This window comes from Formica exsecta, unplaced genomic scaffold (assembly GCF_003651465.1).
Source record: "Formica exsecta isolate Colony F162 unplaced genomic scaffold, ASM365146v1 scaffold32, whole genome shotgun sequence".
Classification (NCBI taxonomy): domain Eukaryota; kingdom Metazoa; phylum Arthropoda; class Insecta; order Hymenoptera; family Formicidae; genus Formica; species Formica exsecta.
Genome location: NW_021850453.1, coordinates 692,006 through 708,755, shown reverse-complemented (window position 1 = coordinate 708,755; position 16,750 = coordinate 692,006). Strand labels below are relative to the sequence as shown.

Sequence of the window (16,750 nt, the reverse complement as noted above, 5' to 3'; positions counted from 1 at the left end):
AAAATTATGCAGAGAATTATATCTTGGACTATAAACTTGTACGCTTTTATCAATGTTTTAATATATGACACATACATTTTAAAAGAGAGATTGAACTTTACTCGATATATTTTTATGATATATAAGATTTAAATTAAACAGTACAAAAAAGACTTGATGATTAAAATAAATGATAATAATGAATGAAATAATAAATAATAAATGAAATAATAAATTGTTTTATTTATGAATTTTTATAAATAATTTTGTTTATTTTTTTTATTATATTTATTTAAGTTGGAAATAATTCAAATAAAGAATAGAAACGTAATTTTTTTCATATTTTATTTTAGTTGTTAAAATACAACTTATTTGATTTCGCTTTATCGTATGTATTTAGCTCGAATAACTTTTTTATTCTGTAATTTAAATAATTAAATAATGAAGCATAAAATTAAATACCGCGAAATACAGTCTAATAAAAAAAATATTACTCAGAGCTTCGTGTACTTTAACGATGGCTTTTAATGATATTATCATTTATGAAGTTAATCATCGTCATTACATTGAAGTTAATTATCTTATCGTATATTGAAGTTAATTATCTCATATTTGATATGATCTTTGCCGATTGAGAGATATAAGCGCAGATTTGTGATAGCATTCAAATTGTTAATATAAAAAAGTCTTCCAGTTCTATCTTATTACTTGCATTGTCAAAATTATGTAATCTTCCCCTTAATTAATTTTGAATCGTCCAATTAGAAAATGTTAAAAAAACATGTTGTTAAATCCTACTAAACTTCCGTATCCTAATAATAATTTGAGATTCGTACTTTTTTTATAAACCTCGATAGCATTAATTCTTTGGAAAACTAATATGTACTTTAATTTAATTAATTTTTCATTTCATTCAAAAAGATAATAAAATACATAGAAAAATAGAGAAAGGGGAGGAGGAAGAGAGAGAGAGAGAGAGAGAGAGAGAGAAGGGAAGGAAAAGGGAAGAAAGAGAGAGAGGAAAAACGGGCAGTGGATAGAAAATATATGTATAATGCAAATTATTATTTTTACATAATTTTGAATAATTATGTAATTGCATTTATATAAAAATATAACTTCAGATAACGCACACACAATCTCATATATGGTTTCGTTACTCGTATATCAAAAACATGATTATATACGCAAATGTTTGTTTTTCCCGTTTATAATACAATATATAACAGAATAAGTATTTGCGCGATAATTAAAATTTTAGAACAGAACAAAATATATTTCATAGTGTAGTATAAGATTTTTTATAAGATTGTGCTATTTATTTACAAGAATGACATTTGTTGCTGAAAAAATAAGATTTGTTACGGAAAAGGAAAAATGATATCAAAGCAAGCAGAAGTCAAATATGTTAGCTTATTAATTATTACTAAATATCGGAAAAAAATATTCGATGGAAATATTGTGAAAAATTAACTAAAGCTATATTCCAATGCAAAAAATGTTTATGTATTACAATATATAAAAATATATAATTTTATGAAATTATTATAATATGTAATAATATATTTTAATCAAGTATAAAAGATATTATGAGGTTTATGAAAGACTGTATCAAAAAGATAATTATCCAATATAATTAGTAATTTGAGATGGTATCTCAAATTATTAATAAAAAATTAAATAATAAAGTAAAAAAGATTATATAGGGTTTTATAATTATAAATTTGTTATCACACATATCAGAGGAGAAAAAAATACAGTGAGATGAATATTTAATTTATCAATGTATGTAATGTGTAAGTCAAGTAAGAAAGAGAGAGAGAGAGAGAGAAAAGTGTGAGGACTATGACTTTCTATATTTTATGTACGTCAAAAATAATTCGCCACTTTATGTGATAAATCACTCGAAGTTAATTATTAATTACGCAATCATAGCGAACATGATTAAATATAACAGATCAACAAAACATCATATATTAATTGAAAATGCATATTAGATATTGTATGCTTTGCTTTCTTAATAGTATAATTTGCATAATTCATATTGCATTACATCATATGTAGTTTTGTGATTCTAATTTGAGCAAGAAGCAGGAGAAGAATCCGACAAAACCAGCTTGTGCATTCTATTATCCGGGAATATAAAAGCTCATCTTTCTTACTCGCACGCTCTTACATTTTCTATGCAAAATATGTTTTTATGAAATATTGAAAAAAGGAAACAAAGAAAGATAGAGTATAGAAAGATCATCAAATTTTGTTTAGATACATTCTTTATATTTTATTTCCTTCCTCCGTTGTTTCCTCTAAAAGTAAAACATATGTATATATGTATATATTATATAATTTAATGTGAAAGATAAAAAGATATAAAAAATTCCAGCTAGCAGTAAGAAGAATAGATCTATAGTCAGCATTAAAACAGATAAATTATGTAACGTTTTTTAAAGCTAAAGAATTTCAAATAAAAATTTATATTTGAAACCTCATAATCATAGTTTTCGAACGTAGTTTTTTCAACGACAAAATTACTTCTCTACTTTTATAGCTTCAATTAATTTTTATTTCTGTATATGTCAGTACAAAATTGTTGAAATGTTAAATATATTAATGTATTCGCCAAAGTAAAAGCAAAAGTCAATATTTTCATGATTGTTATCCATATATACATATATGAATATATAACTTTTCAATATGAAAACAAAAAACATTTCAAAGAAAAACAACTATCAATTGTACGATTAATTATGCCTGTTTTGCGCATAATTGACCGATTGTCCCGTTCACGATGTCAGTAATTCTCAACGCATTGAACCGTCAGTTTGCTGGCTGGCTGGCTGGCTGACTGGTTGGTTGTTGGTTGGCTGGTTGGTTGATTGCGTCGTGTTGGTTGGTTCGTTCGCAAACAATTTGGCAACGTCGCAAAAGCTTAACCCCTTCTCCTCCCCTGCTTTGCGGTACCACGCCGATGCGACTAGTGCCTAGCAACCAGTGAGGTCAACAAACGAGATCAAATTACGAATTAACCGCACTGCGAAAGAAAATATCACGACCACATTGCTGATGATCTAAATCTAAATAATCGTATATTCCCACATCAATTATCCTTCGAGTAGCATTAAATCCTCACTGTTCATACAAGAAAAAGAAAAACGGGCGTGTCAAAGAGAATTGTTTACAGGGTTTGAAGAAGAAACAATTTGCGTCTTTTTTTTCGATAACTAACTTTACTAACTACTCATCACAAAAAGTAATGTATCATATATCAAGTTTAAAATATAGGAAAAACTTAAAGATAAAAAACAGAGAATTTTATTTTGTTACATTACTTGTGCAAGTTCTATATTATATATATTCAATACAAAAACAAGTATTGAGAAATGTTATTTATGAAATTTGAAAAGGTCCGAGATCACATGGGTAGGTAGGTCTAACAGTGAAATATAGTGCTCACTAATAGATACCATCGTGTCTTTATAGCTGCATGGCTATAAAGCGAAGGTAAAAAAATGAGGAAAACAGGTACGTAACACGAAGAGAGCCATTGTGTATCCGGAGAAGAGGGATAGAGAAGAGAACAGAGAACGAAGGTGGAGGGATCGACTCAAAGCGAGCCGCAAGTGTATTGGTATAGATAAACATGTAGAAGTTCTTCTAGGTAGATATGTGAATAGATGCCTCTCTGGGGTGGACGGAAGAGGGGATGCAGGAGATATAGATGAATATCCCCCGCTACGTTTTCAAGCATTCTCTCTCTGTCGAGTCTGGTCGTTTCTGATGTTCCGTCACGCAGAGTGAGATGAGGGCAAGCAAGCGCACCAGCAACAGCGGCGACCGATTGACCAGCAACACAGCGATGCACAGGCGCAGTACGAGCGTGGAAATTTCCAGTGCTATTTCGCCTCTGCAGCAGCAAAAGTAGCGGGGACATAAATGAGAGAGAGAGAGAGAGAGAGAAAGAAGAAACGCTATTATTTTTTATTGCGCTTTTTGCAAACGCATTAACTCACGTCGCGATTGAGTAATATTGGCTTGTTATTCGTTTATTGCATTCGCGTTGGCTATACAGATTCACATTCGGCTATATGTTATGCTGAAGCATTGCCTCACGTTATTGTCCTGCAAAACGTTATGGGAATACGATATGCACATATCATATTGCAAATATAGATAATGGATACATAGACAACTTCAATCCATATAATTTTTCAATTGTAAGAGATATATTATCTTGGATTGCATACATATAGTAAAAATGTTAATATTTATTAAATATTATTTTATTCATGTGTGCGTTTTGTGTGTGCGATACAATAAAACAAATATTGCGAGTAGTTTTTATGATAGAATATGACGTCCTTTTCCGATATATAATACAGAACAAGAGAAAATTTAATCCATTTTAACGGGCTTGCAGTCCGGATTCGATGGTTTGTTTTGTGTCGCTTATGCTTACAATTGCATTAATATCTATTTAACAATATAAATTGTCTGAATGCATTAGGACATATTACAATCATATGAAAAATGTCAATCGAAACTATTACGTAAACTCGCCATAGAATGGATCGTACGTAGAACGTGCGCAGCGACGGGAAAAAAGGTCAGAAATTTTTGCGTTGAGATGCCGAAGAACTTTCACGAAGCTTTCAGAATAAGTTTGAACATGTTATAAGACGCAGCATTGCGGCTCCGGATAACGAAGCGCTATCGAGAACCGGCAGCTTTTTTTACTTTCCTTTTCCCTCTCTAACCAAGTGGCGAAACTTGAACAAAACTCATCAGGAGGGAATCGAGCTTAGAAAGTTGTGCGCAACTCGTAATGAAACTGGGCTTGAGGAGAGGTAATAGAAGGGAACGGTGGGTCAATGTACGTCACGGGATGTCTCCCATCTCTCTCTCTCTCTCTTTCTTCTCACTCTTGCCATTTCTGTACCCAAGTTACGCCGCTACTATATCGTGGTAATCTCGCCTGCTCCAAGAAGAGGATTACTCTCTCTGCGCGAACTAACACGGTCGTTGCGCATACTAGTACGGAGTTTCTAACCATAGGACGGGGGAGTTATATAGGCGAAGTGGGAAATGAGAGGAATCGATAGTCAAGTATTTCGCGGAATGTGAATACCGGCGGCAGCCGGATGCATATTTGCCCATCCAATTGCATGCAGCTTGCAGCATTACAACGCAGAATCGACGCAATTACAGCTGGCTGGCTAATTATACGTTTTCATTAGCTTTTATAGAGAGGACGTTTACTATATTAATTTACATTAATTAAACGTTTATTATATTAATTTTTATTAATAGGCATGCAGCATAGTGTTCGATAAGTTTCGTATCGCCGTAACGTAAAATATATGAGACGAACAAATGGTATAGTGCTAATAGCTTTTCTATGCAATTAAGCACATTCTGTAAACAAACGAAGCGTCGTGGCCTTCAGCCGTAATGACTCCATTCTTCTTTGATAGTTTGTTATTCATTGCAAGTAATGACATTATTCGTTCGTTTGTTACGCGGCGTAGATTCATTTCATATTGCACATATAGGACGCCCTGATTAACGACAACTACTTTCAAGATAAGTCAACCATAACTCTAAGAATATACTTTTTTTCAACTAATTTACAAACTCGCTGTTTTTCCTATGTCCGAGACATACAAATGATGAATGCGAAATAATTATTCTACTTGTCCCGGTTCCCGGGGCTTTCCATTTAAATCTACCAAGTAGAGCTGTGTCGCTAATGGTTAAATATAGAATCCCGGTATTGTGCTATTTGAATATCTCAGGACCGAAATCCGTTACGATCAATAGACTCGGTAGATTCGGCCGTTTTCGACATGTTCCGTTAAGTTCCCCCTACTATATTCGTCCTCAGCGACCTCCATTACCAGCCACGCCTCACTCACGTAAACTACGTTAGCCAAACCGGTTATTCGAGTTTATCGTTATTTCAATTGTACTATTCAAGCTCATAGTTTTCTTAAATGCGTTTCATGCTGATACTAATATTACGCGATACGCACATATTTTTAGTTATAGCCAAATTGTTTTTTTTTCCAATTTTCTTAATATTCTTTTCTTTAATTTTCTTTGTGTGCGTGCTTGTGACATTACAAAAAAAGAACAATATATAATTAAATATAAAAGTCATATTACAATAGATATAAAAATTTACAGTAATATTCCTCTATAGTATACTATAGCTTCGCTTGAAATAGTAACTTAAATCGATATATTGATGAGGATGGGGGGAGAAGCCATGTTTTGCGACGTAGTAATAAATTTTGCAAGATTGAGCTTAGAGGTTCAATTACAATAGGATACAAAGCACGATAAGTTTATCATGACTATCTCTGAAATAGCTTTGAGAATTGCCTAAATTGTCGGTTGAATTTTGTAGTACGACTATCGATCGATATACGTATATATAGAGTTCACAATGGCTATGTGGCGGTATGTCAGAGAGGAAACGAACCGCTTCAATTCCTATAGAACCAGAAGAACGGTCGCAAAATTATGGATATAAATGTCGGCAGTGCTTTTAAGTACAATGGATGACAGGTGGCAATTGGATAGCTGGCGTTGACGATTTCGCTGGGAATTGCATGGAATGAGGGATTTGGTCGAAAGCTACGGTATTTGGAAGAGTGAGTGCGAGTAAGAAAGAAAAAGAAAGAAGTGGGGAAGGATGAGAGGAAACTTGATAGAAAAGGATGGCACAAAGGTAGAGAAGCGAGAATATACGGGAGAGAGGAAAGAGAGGATGGCGAGGGACGTGGAATAGTTTAGCGGACTGCGCCTGCGTCGCGAGCGACCGCTATCGCTCATTGGTTCCCCACTCACATTTGAGTGCACACTAGGTTGACTTAATTTCAATTCGAACTCCTTCCACAACCGCTTTCTCTCCCGTTGCGCTTCTCTCTCTGTCTCTTCGCTTCATCTTCTACTCGCTGTCCTTTATTCACATTCGGTATCATATTTTACTTTTTTATACTTGTTGGGTTCCACGCAAAGAAAATATACATACACGCATGCCACGCGTGTATAAGGATACAAGATGTATCAAGCATACAGCGACCCTCCAATCGAGAGCCGTAGCAAGAGAAATGAAAGGGGCAAGGGGCAAAGGGGAAAGTGCAAGAGAGCAAGAGAAATAGAAGGGGGGAAAGAAACAAATGGTGGGAGATGGAAGAGAGAGGAGAGAAGCAATAATCCCGCCATCTGCTGCAAGAGCGAACGACGCACGCTACCCCACGATCGCGCGCGCGCGCGCGCGCGCGCGTTCTTACGAAACAGCGCATCTGAACGTTCTGAACTCGTCGCTGAACAGTTCGGTGCTTCAACAGTTCGGCACCGATTCGTACCGAGTTGATTATCCTGCTGTTCGCGCGCGCTTGCTCGCTCATCCGCGTCTTTCGTCGCCGCCATATTAGCAACTTGAGATATATATATATATATATATATACCACGTACTAATAATAAGTTCAGATTACGTGTGACTAGTAGTAAGACGACAAATCACAACCGCGGCCACCATCGGAGATTGCGCATCTAACCGTCAAGAATTTTGCTCAAATCAAAGTACAATTCGACGAGTGTAGTAGTACTGTATACATGAGCGACCAGCAGTGATCAAGCCATAATAATGTCAGCCATGTTTAATCATATATAAGAGAAAGCCCCTCCCCGAGGGAAGCGCGGGAGTATGATTGTACTCACGCTAGCATAAAACCGACAACAGGAGGGATCGACTAATACGGCGTACCTAGTTACTCTCACGCAAAACGTAAAAGAAAAGAAGAACATCGCCGCAATCCACGAGATCCAAGAGAACCGATTTCCCCCGCCTATATCGCCCGGTGCGCGCCAAGAAGATACAACACTAACAAACGCGCGTGTTTAATTGATTTTACCTACCGCTGAACAGTGAATTTACCGATTCGTAGCGTTTTAAAGCAATGTCAAGTTGCCGGTGTGTATAATCTATCGTGATCAACATCTCATGTTCCGATCTTGCGCATCTAAATCCGTCGCATTCATCTACGTGACTAATAAAGCAGCTATTCGCTCTTGAATTGAGACTCGATGCGAGACTCCGAGTTGGTTCGGTAAAAATTACGATTCGGTAAATTACAATCCGTGATAATACGATATCGTGTTGCCGATTAGTGTGCCCGGTGGAATTTTAACTTCGGAATTCAATTAAGGATAAACCGATGTTGACGATTTTATGACAATTCACATTGTTGATAACAATGCCTGTAAGTATGACGCATGTTGCAACATATAAATTTATGCGTGAAGATGATGAATAAAGAAGAGAATTATAAGTCGTAATAAATATGAAATAATTATTTGTTTATTTATGTCGGATCAATGAACCTACGCGTATTGAATATAACGATTGGATATTGAGACAAATACAATTTTCTGCATCTTTTATTAAAACTGATATTTTTATTTGTTTGCAGATTGGAAATGAACAATCCGCTGGATCACGATTTTGAAACATTTAAATTTTCTACGCAAAATAAGATCTGTAAAGACGGCGCTGTGGAGCTGTTACAAAATTTCGGTATGTGTTTGTATAACAATAATAATTGTATAACAATTGTGTAACAATTCTATAACAGACTAATACTAATTCCAAACGTTATAATTGTGTAACATGAATTAGTATTATTAGTAAAATCATCCTTTCATGTATCACAGATCTTGAATAATTCTTTAAGAAAACGTTCAGTACAAAATAATTTATATGCAGTATATACCGCTTAAAGGTATTGCACTACTTATGGAAACAGGGAAGTCGTTATTTTAATAAGAACAAAAATATATTTAAATATTATTTTATTACTCTTACTTTATGCTTTAATATCATAAAAATTAAAAATTATAACAAATAATAGAAATATTGAATTTCTGATTCTCCAAAATAGCTTCCCTGGCCCTCTCAATCAACGGATCTTAATTCGATAGAACTATTGTGGGATGAACTTGATAGAAGTGTCCGAAAAATGAGACCGTAATTAAAAACAACTGCGAGAGTATTTGTAAATACGCTGGAATCAAATATCAATAACAACCTTAAAAAACTGTCAAGAATGCCAAGAGTATGTATGGTAGTGAATTTGATTGAAGCAATTGATTGCTTCGAAGATTGAAAGCAAAGAAAGGCTATTTTAAAGAACCAAAAATTTAATATTTCTATTATTATTTATTATAATTTTTGATTTTTACGATATTAAAGTATAAAGTAATAAAATATAATTTGGTAATATTTAAATACGTTTTTATTTATTAAAGTAACGAGACTTCCCTCTTTCTATAAATAATGCAATATTTTTAACCGGTACTGTATATTTGTTTATTACATAGATGTCTATTAGATGTCTAATATACATTTAATAAACATTTTTTTCGATTTGTACTTCTCACTGGGATTATGTCGTATTTTAATGAAAGTTATAAAAAATTGATTGATATATAAGATATTGAAGAATATTATCTATGAAAACAAATCAGCTAATAATATTACCAATATTACTGCTGCTTTTTCTATGAAAGTTATATTCTCTATTGAATCTAGATTCTTTATATTTGTATTACATAGTAATCATTATATTTTTAATTTTGTTTTCATCTTTTATCTCGTGTGACGAATCTCTTAATGTCTCTATCATTGACATATCAAGATAATGTTTATTTTATATAAGATGTAGTATTTTAGATGTTGTAAGCTTTTAGCCTTCTTCTCTAAGCCCTAAAATGACATAATTTCCGGTCAGAAATGTTTCCCGCATTGCCTGAAACTGTAATATCTAAACTTTAAGCGAGCTGATCAAATCCCAGCTTTTAAAGTTTACGACTTAAAAGTTTCGACCGATATAATTCTAAGTGCCGGTCTACAATAGGTGATTTAAGCCCTAAGCCTTAAGAAATTGACTAATCACAGTCGAGTATTCTTCTCATACTTGATTGTGATTCGTCAATTTCTTAAGGTATAGGGCTTAAATCACCTATTGTAGACTGGCACTAAAGGCCAAAGCCTTACTATACCTATTGTAGACCCGGCTTTAATAATTATTATTATTTTTGTGACTTGTATATAGAAATAAATACGCGAAAATTATTTGGGAAACAAAAAATTCTCTCGACTCTTCTGGCTATACAACGATGGCTATACAAGCTCGTGTCGGTTACAGGTTAGGAATTCGTAAACATGTGGCGCGTGACAAGAAGCGCGTGTAATGGTTTCGCGCGCGATAACGCCCTGTCGTACACATTCCACTTCGCAACTCACCTTTTTAATGTCTACGATACTTTGTTGGAATACTCGTTCATTTCGTTGATGAGATCCTAGTTTTCGCACACGGAACGTCCGCCATTCTTCCCATGGCATTGAAGCTTGAAGCGTTCTTCTTCTTCTTCGTCATGCAACATATATTTTTTTCATTATCTGTTCTTGTTTTTCCAAAATAAATCTTGAGAGGTAAAACATTTTTGCCTGTTGATGAAATTTCATTCGACCGTTCAATTCTGGTTTTTTTTTTCTCAAATTATATTTGAAAAGAGAGATGGAGATCCTCACACAATTAAGATCCGCTAAATCAATGCTGAGGAAATTAGAGTGCTTTTTTGCGCTTTCACGACCACGACTCGCCGCGATATTAAGATAGAATCACTGATGCCAGAACTGAGACGCGAGCAACACGACTCCGTACTGGTGGGGATACACACACAAGCGTAAACCGTGTACGTGTAATGCGCAGAGCGCTCTGCGCATTACACGTACACGGTTTACGCTTGTGTGTGTATCCCCACCAGTACGGAGTCGTGTTGCTCGCGTCTCAATTCTGGCATCATTGGATAGAATACATGGCGATGGACCAATCGGTGGCGGGAAATCGCGAGCCGAAAGGGGCCAATGTGGCGCGCGCTTTGGCCGCGTATCGATTGGCGAGTTGCGTTTTCAATTATTGACGAAAGGCAATTATTTTCATCCAAGGCGTCTGCTATTTTGCGCACCCGTTATCGCGACACCGCCAGTGAGTGAGACAAAATCGCGCGCATGGCTTTGTTTACATATCGTATGTAAATATACATATATATATACATATACATGTATGTACCGCCGCCGATGTAACGTGCATCTCTATTCTCTTGCGTATAACGTGTGCGCGAGAACGAACTTATGCGCTCGCGCACTACGGTTGAGCCGAGTGTCATTGCCGTGAGAACGGTTTTTGACAGAGGTGAAAGAAAACACGGCAGATCACGACCGAAAAATCAACGACCCGACTTTCTAACGGTTTATACACGTTTGTGTCGATAGGCAAGGACGTTCCCCATCGGTATTCGATCTTGAGTATGTAGCTATCTTTCTCTCTCTCTCTCTCTCTCTCTTTCTCTCTCTCTATCGTGCGTCTATACTTTCTCTCCCTCTCCTACCGCTCCGTATAACGATGTAACTTCTGCGCACCCAACAAACTCTTTACACGTACAAGAACGTAACACCGCGCGCGCGTGTAATGCATGCGCGCGATACGGCATTTCGGAGAGATATGTAACCTCCTTGGCGGGAGAAGTGTAAATGACGGCATCCATGCATTCTGTTTTAGACGAGCGTGCGGGCACTCCCAGCTCGCCGGATGACAGCTTGAGCGATCAGCAATTGTTGCTGGATTGCGGGATTTGTGGCCAGCAATTCGCTTCCAAGAAACAGTTGCGTACCCACATTCATACTCATCTGAGGAAACCTCGCATTGTCCTCAGGAGAGTGACTGGTCCAAAGGTAGTGAAGGTGAGAAAGCCGTGCGAAGACACATATTGGTTGGATCCTGAGAAGAAGGGTTTGCTGAAGCTTACTCTGAAGAAACAGAGCATCTCCGAGTCTCTGAAGCTTACATTGAAGAAATCTTCAGAGTCGGAGGATTTTACCGTAGTAAATAGTAATTTTAATCCAGTTATCAAGGACCATCAGCAAGGAGAAGTGGCAGGTGCTAAAGAGAATGATCAAAAAAATAACAAGACAGCGAAAGGTTCAGTTAATGAACCTTTTGAAAACGTGATGGTGGACCAACAAGTGAGTTGTTTTGTTGGTGCTAAAGTTGAAATCTTGTTTGTTTTCTATAACAGTTTTGTTTACAGGATGATTATGACAACATTAAATTTGATGAAGAAGATCATAATCCTTTGGAGGAGAATGAAAGACCATCCATAGATGTTAATGAGGGTGATTCTGGTGTAGGAAGTGATATGGTAAATCCATCTGAGAAGGAAGATCAAAATGTTGACGATATACAAAGTACTGATAACTATGACAATTCTGAGAAAAGGCTGTCAGAACCTGAGGATCACGAGGAGTCGGATGCTTTAGAAGCAACTTGTAGAGAAACTATTGAAAATTTGAAAAAACTCGGAGAGCAGTCGAAGTAAGTTGATAGATTATGACATCGGATAATACAAATTGCAAACATTTAAGATAAAATTCGGGATACCCTGTATAATTCATATTTACGATATCACGCGATTTACACGCCGACGTTTACATTTTAATCATTAAATATTTTAGTCGCAATTTTTTACAGTTCTAGATCAACAAATCAATTGATCGACAATTCGGCTGCTGAGGAAGAAGATGATAGAAACCATGATTCCGATATGATACATACTCTTGGACAGAATCCTTCCATCAGCATTATTCCAAAGTCTTCCACATTTTCCAATCATTCGACGGAATGCGACAACGAAAATAAGAGTAGAGATTCGACTGAGCAGCAAGCACAAGATTTCAATTGGAATCAATTATCCACCGACTTGTCCAGCAAAAGCAATGAAGATCTTAATAAAGAGGACGGCGAGCAACAGGCGGATACTGGCAGTGACGCTAGCATGGAGAACACCGGATCGCTCTTACATAACTTTCTCATGGAGCATCAGAGACGTAATCGTAACGAGGTCTCTTTATCAAACAATTTGTCTAGCGAGACGTCGGAGTACGTGCCCCTTGAGAAACTGGCAGAGACTGTCAGCACGTGTCGCATTTGCAACGAGAAGTTTAAAGATATCGCGCATTTAGATGAACATCGTAGTAAAGCCGGTCATTATCAGTGCAATATTCCAGAATGCGTTAATCTTATCTTCCATTCGGCGATGGAGGTATCAATACATCGGGCTCAGACGCATGGTACCCCGCTTTCGCCGAGTGTGAGCCAACTATCTCCTCATAATCAATTGTCAAACTCGCCACACATGAATCAGAATTCGCCGCACTTGAGTCACTCGCCTCATGCCGCGCCTGTGGATGCATCATCAACAAACAGCTCACAGCAACAACAGCTCAGTAGAAACTCGCCATTAACATCGCCGCATCAGACTAATTCGCCAACATTTAATGCGGCTGCGGCGACGACTGCTGGCGCTACGGGCCAGCAGATGCAAATACCGCCGGTAAACTTTGAACAATTACCACCACCAGTGCAGCAACTGGCCCAGCAAGTGCAACGTATGCCTCTTCCACAGGCGCAAATGCCTCCTAGTCTTCCTCCAGGTGCAAACACGATGATACCCGGGCCGAATTATTTTGTACAGCCACCGGGTCGACCGCCCTTGTACAGAGTACCCGGTCCGCAGAGTATGCACTATCCTCCGCACATGGCGCACTTGTATCAGTACGGACCGGGTCCTTATCCTCCGATAGCCGCGCCTCCTCCGCAGATGCATCCACAATTGCCTCAGCAAATTCCACGTGGGCGATATCCACCATCGGCATCCGTCGTTCAAAACAGCAGGTAAATACAGATCTCGTATATCACATGTATACATGCGAAACGTTTGATGTATATGCTACTTTTAACTTTTAGAGCACCACGGTTACCGCAGACTGGTTCGGTTCCTCGTCAGCGTATGAAAAGGCCCATGCAGCAATCTGTGCAAGTTCAACCGCAAAATAATGCCGTAAAGCAAAGGCGTATGGATGTTCTACTGCCCGATAGAAATGAAGACGCGGACTGTCACGTCATAGCGCAACAGAAGAGAAACGACGGATTACCCGTTATTCAAAATGTTCAGGGAGCTACCACCCAACAAACCAATAGAAATGATTCCACGATACATCTTACAGATTCAATTACTCTAAGTGTTCGACAACCTGGTAAGTTTAAATTTACCTATCAATCTTTGAACTTATTATCAATGAAAAATATTTTTCTCTACGACTATACTTGGTCGTTTTCTTTAAGTTCTGTTACTGCTCTTTTTTTTTTTATGTTGCGTGCTTTATGTAAAGTGCCTCTTCTATGAAATTCTGTTTTTATAATTTTATGCAACAATATTTTGAGTTATGCTTTTGTAAAATTTAAGTTTGTATATATATTATATTTTCATTATGAAGATTTTTTAATATTTGCTTTGCTAAATTTTTCCATTAACTTTATTTTACTGCATATAAATATGTTCTATTTTTTTTTAGATAAATATAGATTTTTTAACTGAGAATCACTATATTCACAGAAGGGGTGCATTACAATAAAATAAAGAGTGCCATATTTTACTAATCCAAAGGTTCTACCCCAACTCAAGTCCAGAGCACGTCAAATCCAGGGGGAAAGAAATCCGATGCCAAGGCGGTGGCAAATGTCCTCGCGGCTCGAGGTATAACAGTTACTCCAGCTGCAAATAAAAATAAGACAAGTGAACAAAGCAAACAGCAGATATCTCCCCAGCAGCAGCAGCGGCCACCTCCTTCACAGCAGCCTTTAAATGTTACAGCACTCAATCTGAATTCTGCTATTTCTATCATACCAACTAGTTCACAAAGAAAGCAGGAGCAAGGACAGTTTGCTGTTCCGCAAAACAAACAGAATAAATCGCCGATTAATGAACCAGTTGAACGACCGCCGAGACCACCGACCGTAGACCTTACGCAGGATACTCCACCGCAAATGCCAGTCGTTAGACGTGGTCGTCCGCCCAGGTAAGAGCTGTCCACTGTGCTTTTCGTCGTTGCCTAATTACGAACAGTTATTAATTAGTGAGTACATGCATATATAGCTCATGACCACATTATGTTCGCGTTTTCCAGAGCGTTATTAACGTGTCAAATATGTGATAAGAACTTTCAAAATCAAGACATGTTGACACAACACATGGCAACTCATCGAACGACTAGCAAATTGCTTCATAGGTGAGTTAAATTATCCTTTTTTGTGTTTTACTCTTTGAATAGCCATAATAGAACTGATGTATACAATATCTTTTTCTTTTTTTTTAAGATGCAACCTCTGTCCTGCTCAATATCCCACAGTTCAAGCGTTGACAACGCACAAACAAACTTATCATAAAGAAGTCGACACTATGGCACAAAATGGAGGCGCGGAACTGGCTTTACCGGTCGTGGATTTAAAATCGCCGCATGTCTTAAACCGCTTGTCAAATCTGGGCATTCAAAGCTACATACCATTGTCGCAACTAAGTGCTCAAACTGGCGGTTACTTTGGTCTGCCGATTATCACGATAGACGGTGCAAGAAACTCGAGTACCTGCAATCTAGGTGCGCTTGGTGCTACCTCTATATTAAGTCTCGGTCCTCTTAAGCATTTATCAAACAGGTAACTGTGGACGCATTTGGCCTATTTCATATGTGCAATCATGCTCATCTTTTATTATTATTATTCTCACATTCAAATCGATTACTGTATTGCCATTGACCATGACATATATTGTCTTAATCTTCGAAGAGAAATGATCGTGATATAGAGTTTAAGTAAAATGATTATATAAATGTGCGATATATCTTATATAAAGAATATACGAAAGTACACTTGTATAAGTATACTTGAATGGTTTTGTATAAATATACAAATATATTATATTCTTTATATAAGAAATATATAGAGAAGATTTATTTGAAATTTTGTTTACCTTGTTATAAAAAAAAAAAAAAAAATTGGTTGCTGACTGAAACATAAAATTTGTTAATTTATTTATAGATTTAGAGCAATACAGTATTTTTTCATATAACTTCTCATTAAAGTTACATTATTATATTTCGATAAAATAAGATTTAAGACCCTAAGAGAAAAATGAAGTGTATAATATATCATTACAAAAGAAATTTTAATGAATTATTTTTGTGTATATTTTTTTTTAATAAAGATCTATTAAATAGAAAATTTTCTGTGCTAAACTTACATGTTTTATATGTAACTCATCTAAAAAACTGGATCTAGATCTTTTGTTGCAGCATTATTATTTTAATCTAAGATATGCACAAGAAAACCTAATTACGAAAAATTAATGATATCAAATATGAAATAATGTTATTATATCGTAGGTAAAAAAGTAATATTTTGATTAGTTTTATATGTAAAATCTTGTAATTTTTAAAAAGATATTAGTAAAAAAATAAAAATTAAGTTGTTTAGGAGCAAGTTTTTGTTTATTCATATCAAAAAATAAATTGTTTTCATATACTTGTGCAATATATGTGATGAAATATGCTAATGTACCTAATTCAGCAGAATTATTCTGCCAGATAACAAACAATATCTGAAAAGATTATATTAATACAGTTGTATATGTAATATCTAATATTGTGTTATATATATATATATATATATATATATCAATATATTGCGGCACGTCAATTATCAATCAAATATTTGCGACAAGATTATCTGCTCCAATATTGATCGCACGCGGAACACGACTTTGCACACGGAATTGTTGATTTCACCGTTATATATCTCGGTATTATGTAATA

The 16,750-nt window shown here is 36.1% G+C and overlaps 1 protein-coding gene and 1 long non-coding RNA gene across 6 annotated transcripts; one reads left to right on the top strand and one right to left on the bottom strand.

Annotated features, from left to right (window-relative positions):
• Nucleotides 1-1,043: 1,043 nt before the first annotated feature.
• LOC115238077 lies at nt 1,044-10,673 on the bottom strand. Of its 2 annotated transcripts, XR_003884438.1 has the most exons (3): nt 10,577-10,673; nt 10,289-10,492; nt 1,044-2,960 (listed from the first exon to the last, which is right to left on the bottom strand). It is a non-coding gene; the product is annotated as an uncharacterized LOC115238077 (long non-coding RNA). The 2 variants fall into 2 exon arrangements; XR_003884437.1 differs by having other exon boundaries at nt 10,289-10,673.
• Nucleotides 6,794-15,913, top strand: LOC115238076 (histone acetyltransferase KAT6A-like). Of its 4 annotated transcripts, none has more exons than XM_029811609.1 (10): nt 6,794-8,246; nt 8,457-8,560; nt 11,607-12,070; nt 12,136-12,419; nt 12,576-13,778; nt 13,851-14,140; nt 14,551-14,640; nt 14,758-14,962; nt 15,071-15,172; nt 15,261-15,913. In XM_029811609.1, the coding sequence occupies exons 2-10, from the start codon at nt 8,464-8,466 to the stop codon at nt 15,598-15,600; spliced, it is 3,075 nt and encodes a 1,024-aa protein (XP_029667469.1). In that variant the 5' UTR covers nt 6,794-8,246; nt 8,457-8,463; the 3' UTR covers nt 15,601-15,913. The 4 variants fall into 4 exon arrangements, with proteins under 4 accessions (XP_029667469.1, XP_029667468.1, XP_029667467.1 ...); XM_029811608.1 differs by having other exon boundaries at nt 6,871-8,246; nt 12,576-13,437; nt 13,510-13,778; nt 14,551-14,962; XM_029811607.1 differs by having other exon boundaries at nt 6,872-8,246; nt 14,569-14,962.
• Nucleotides 15,914-16,750: the final 837 nt, after the last annotated feature.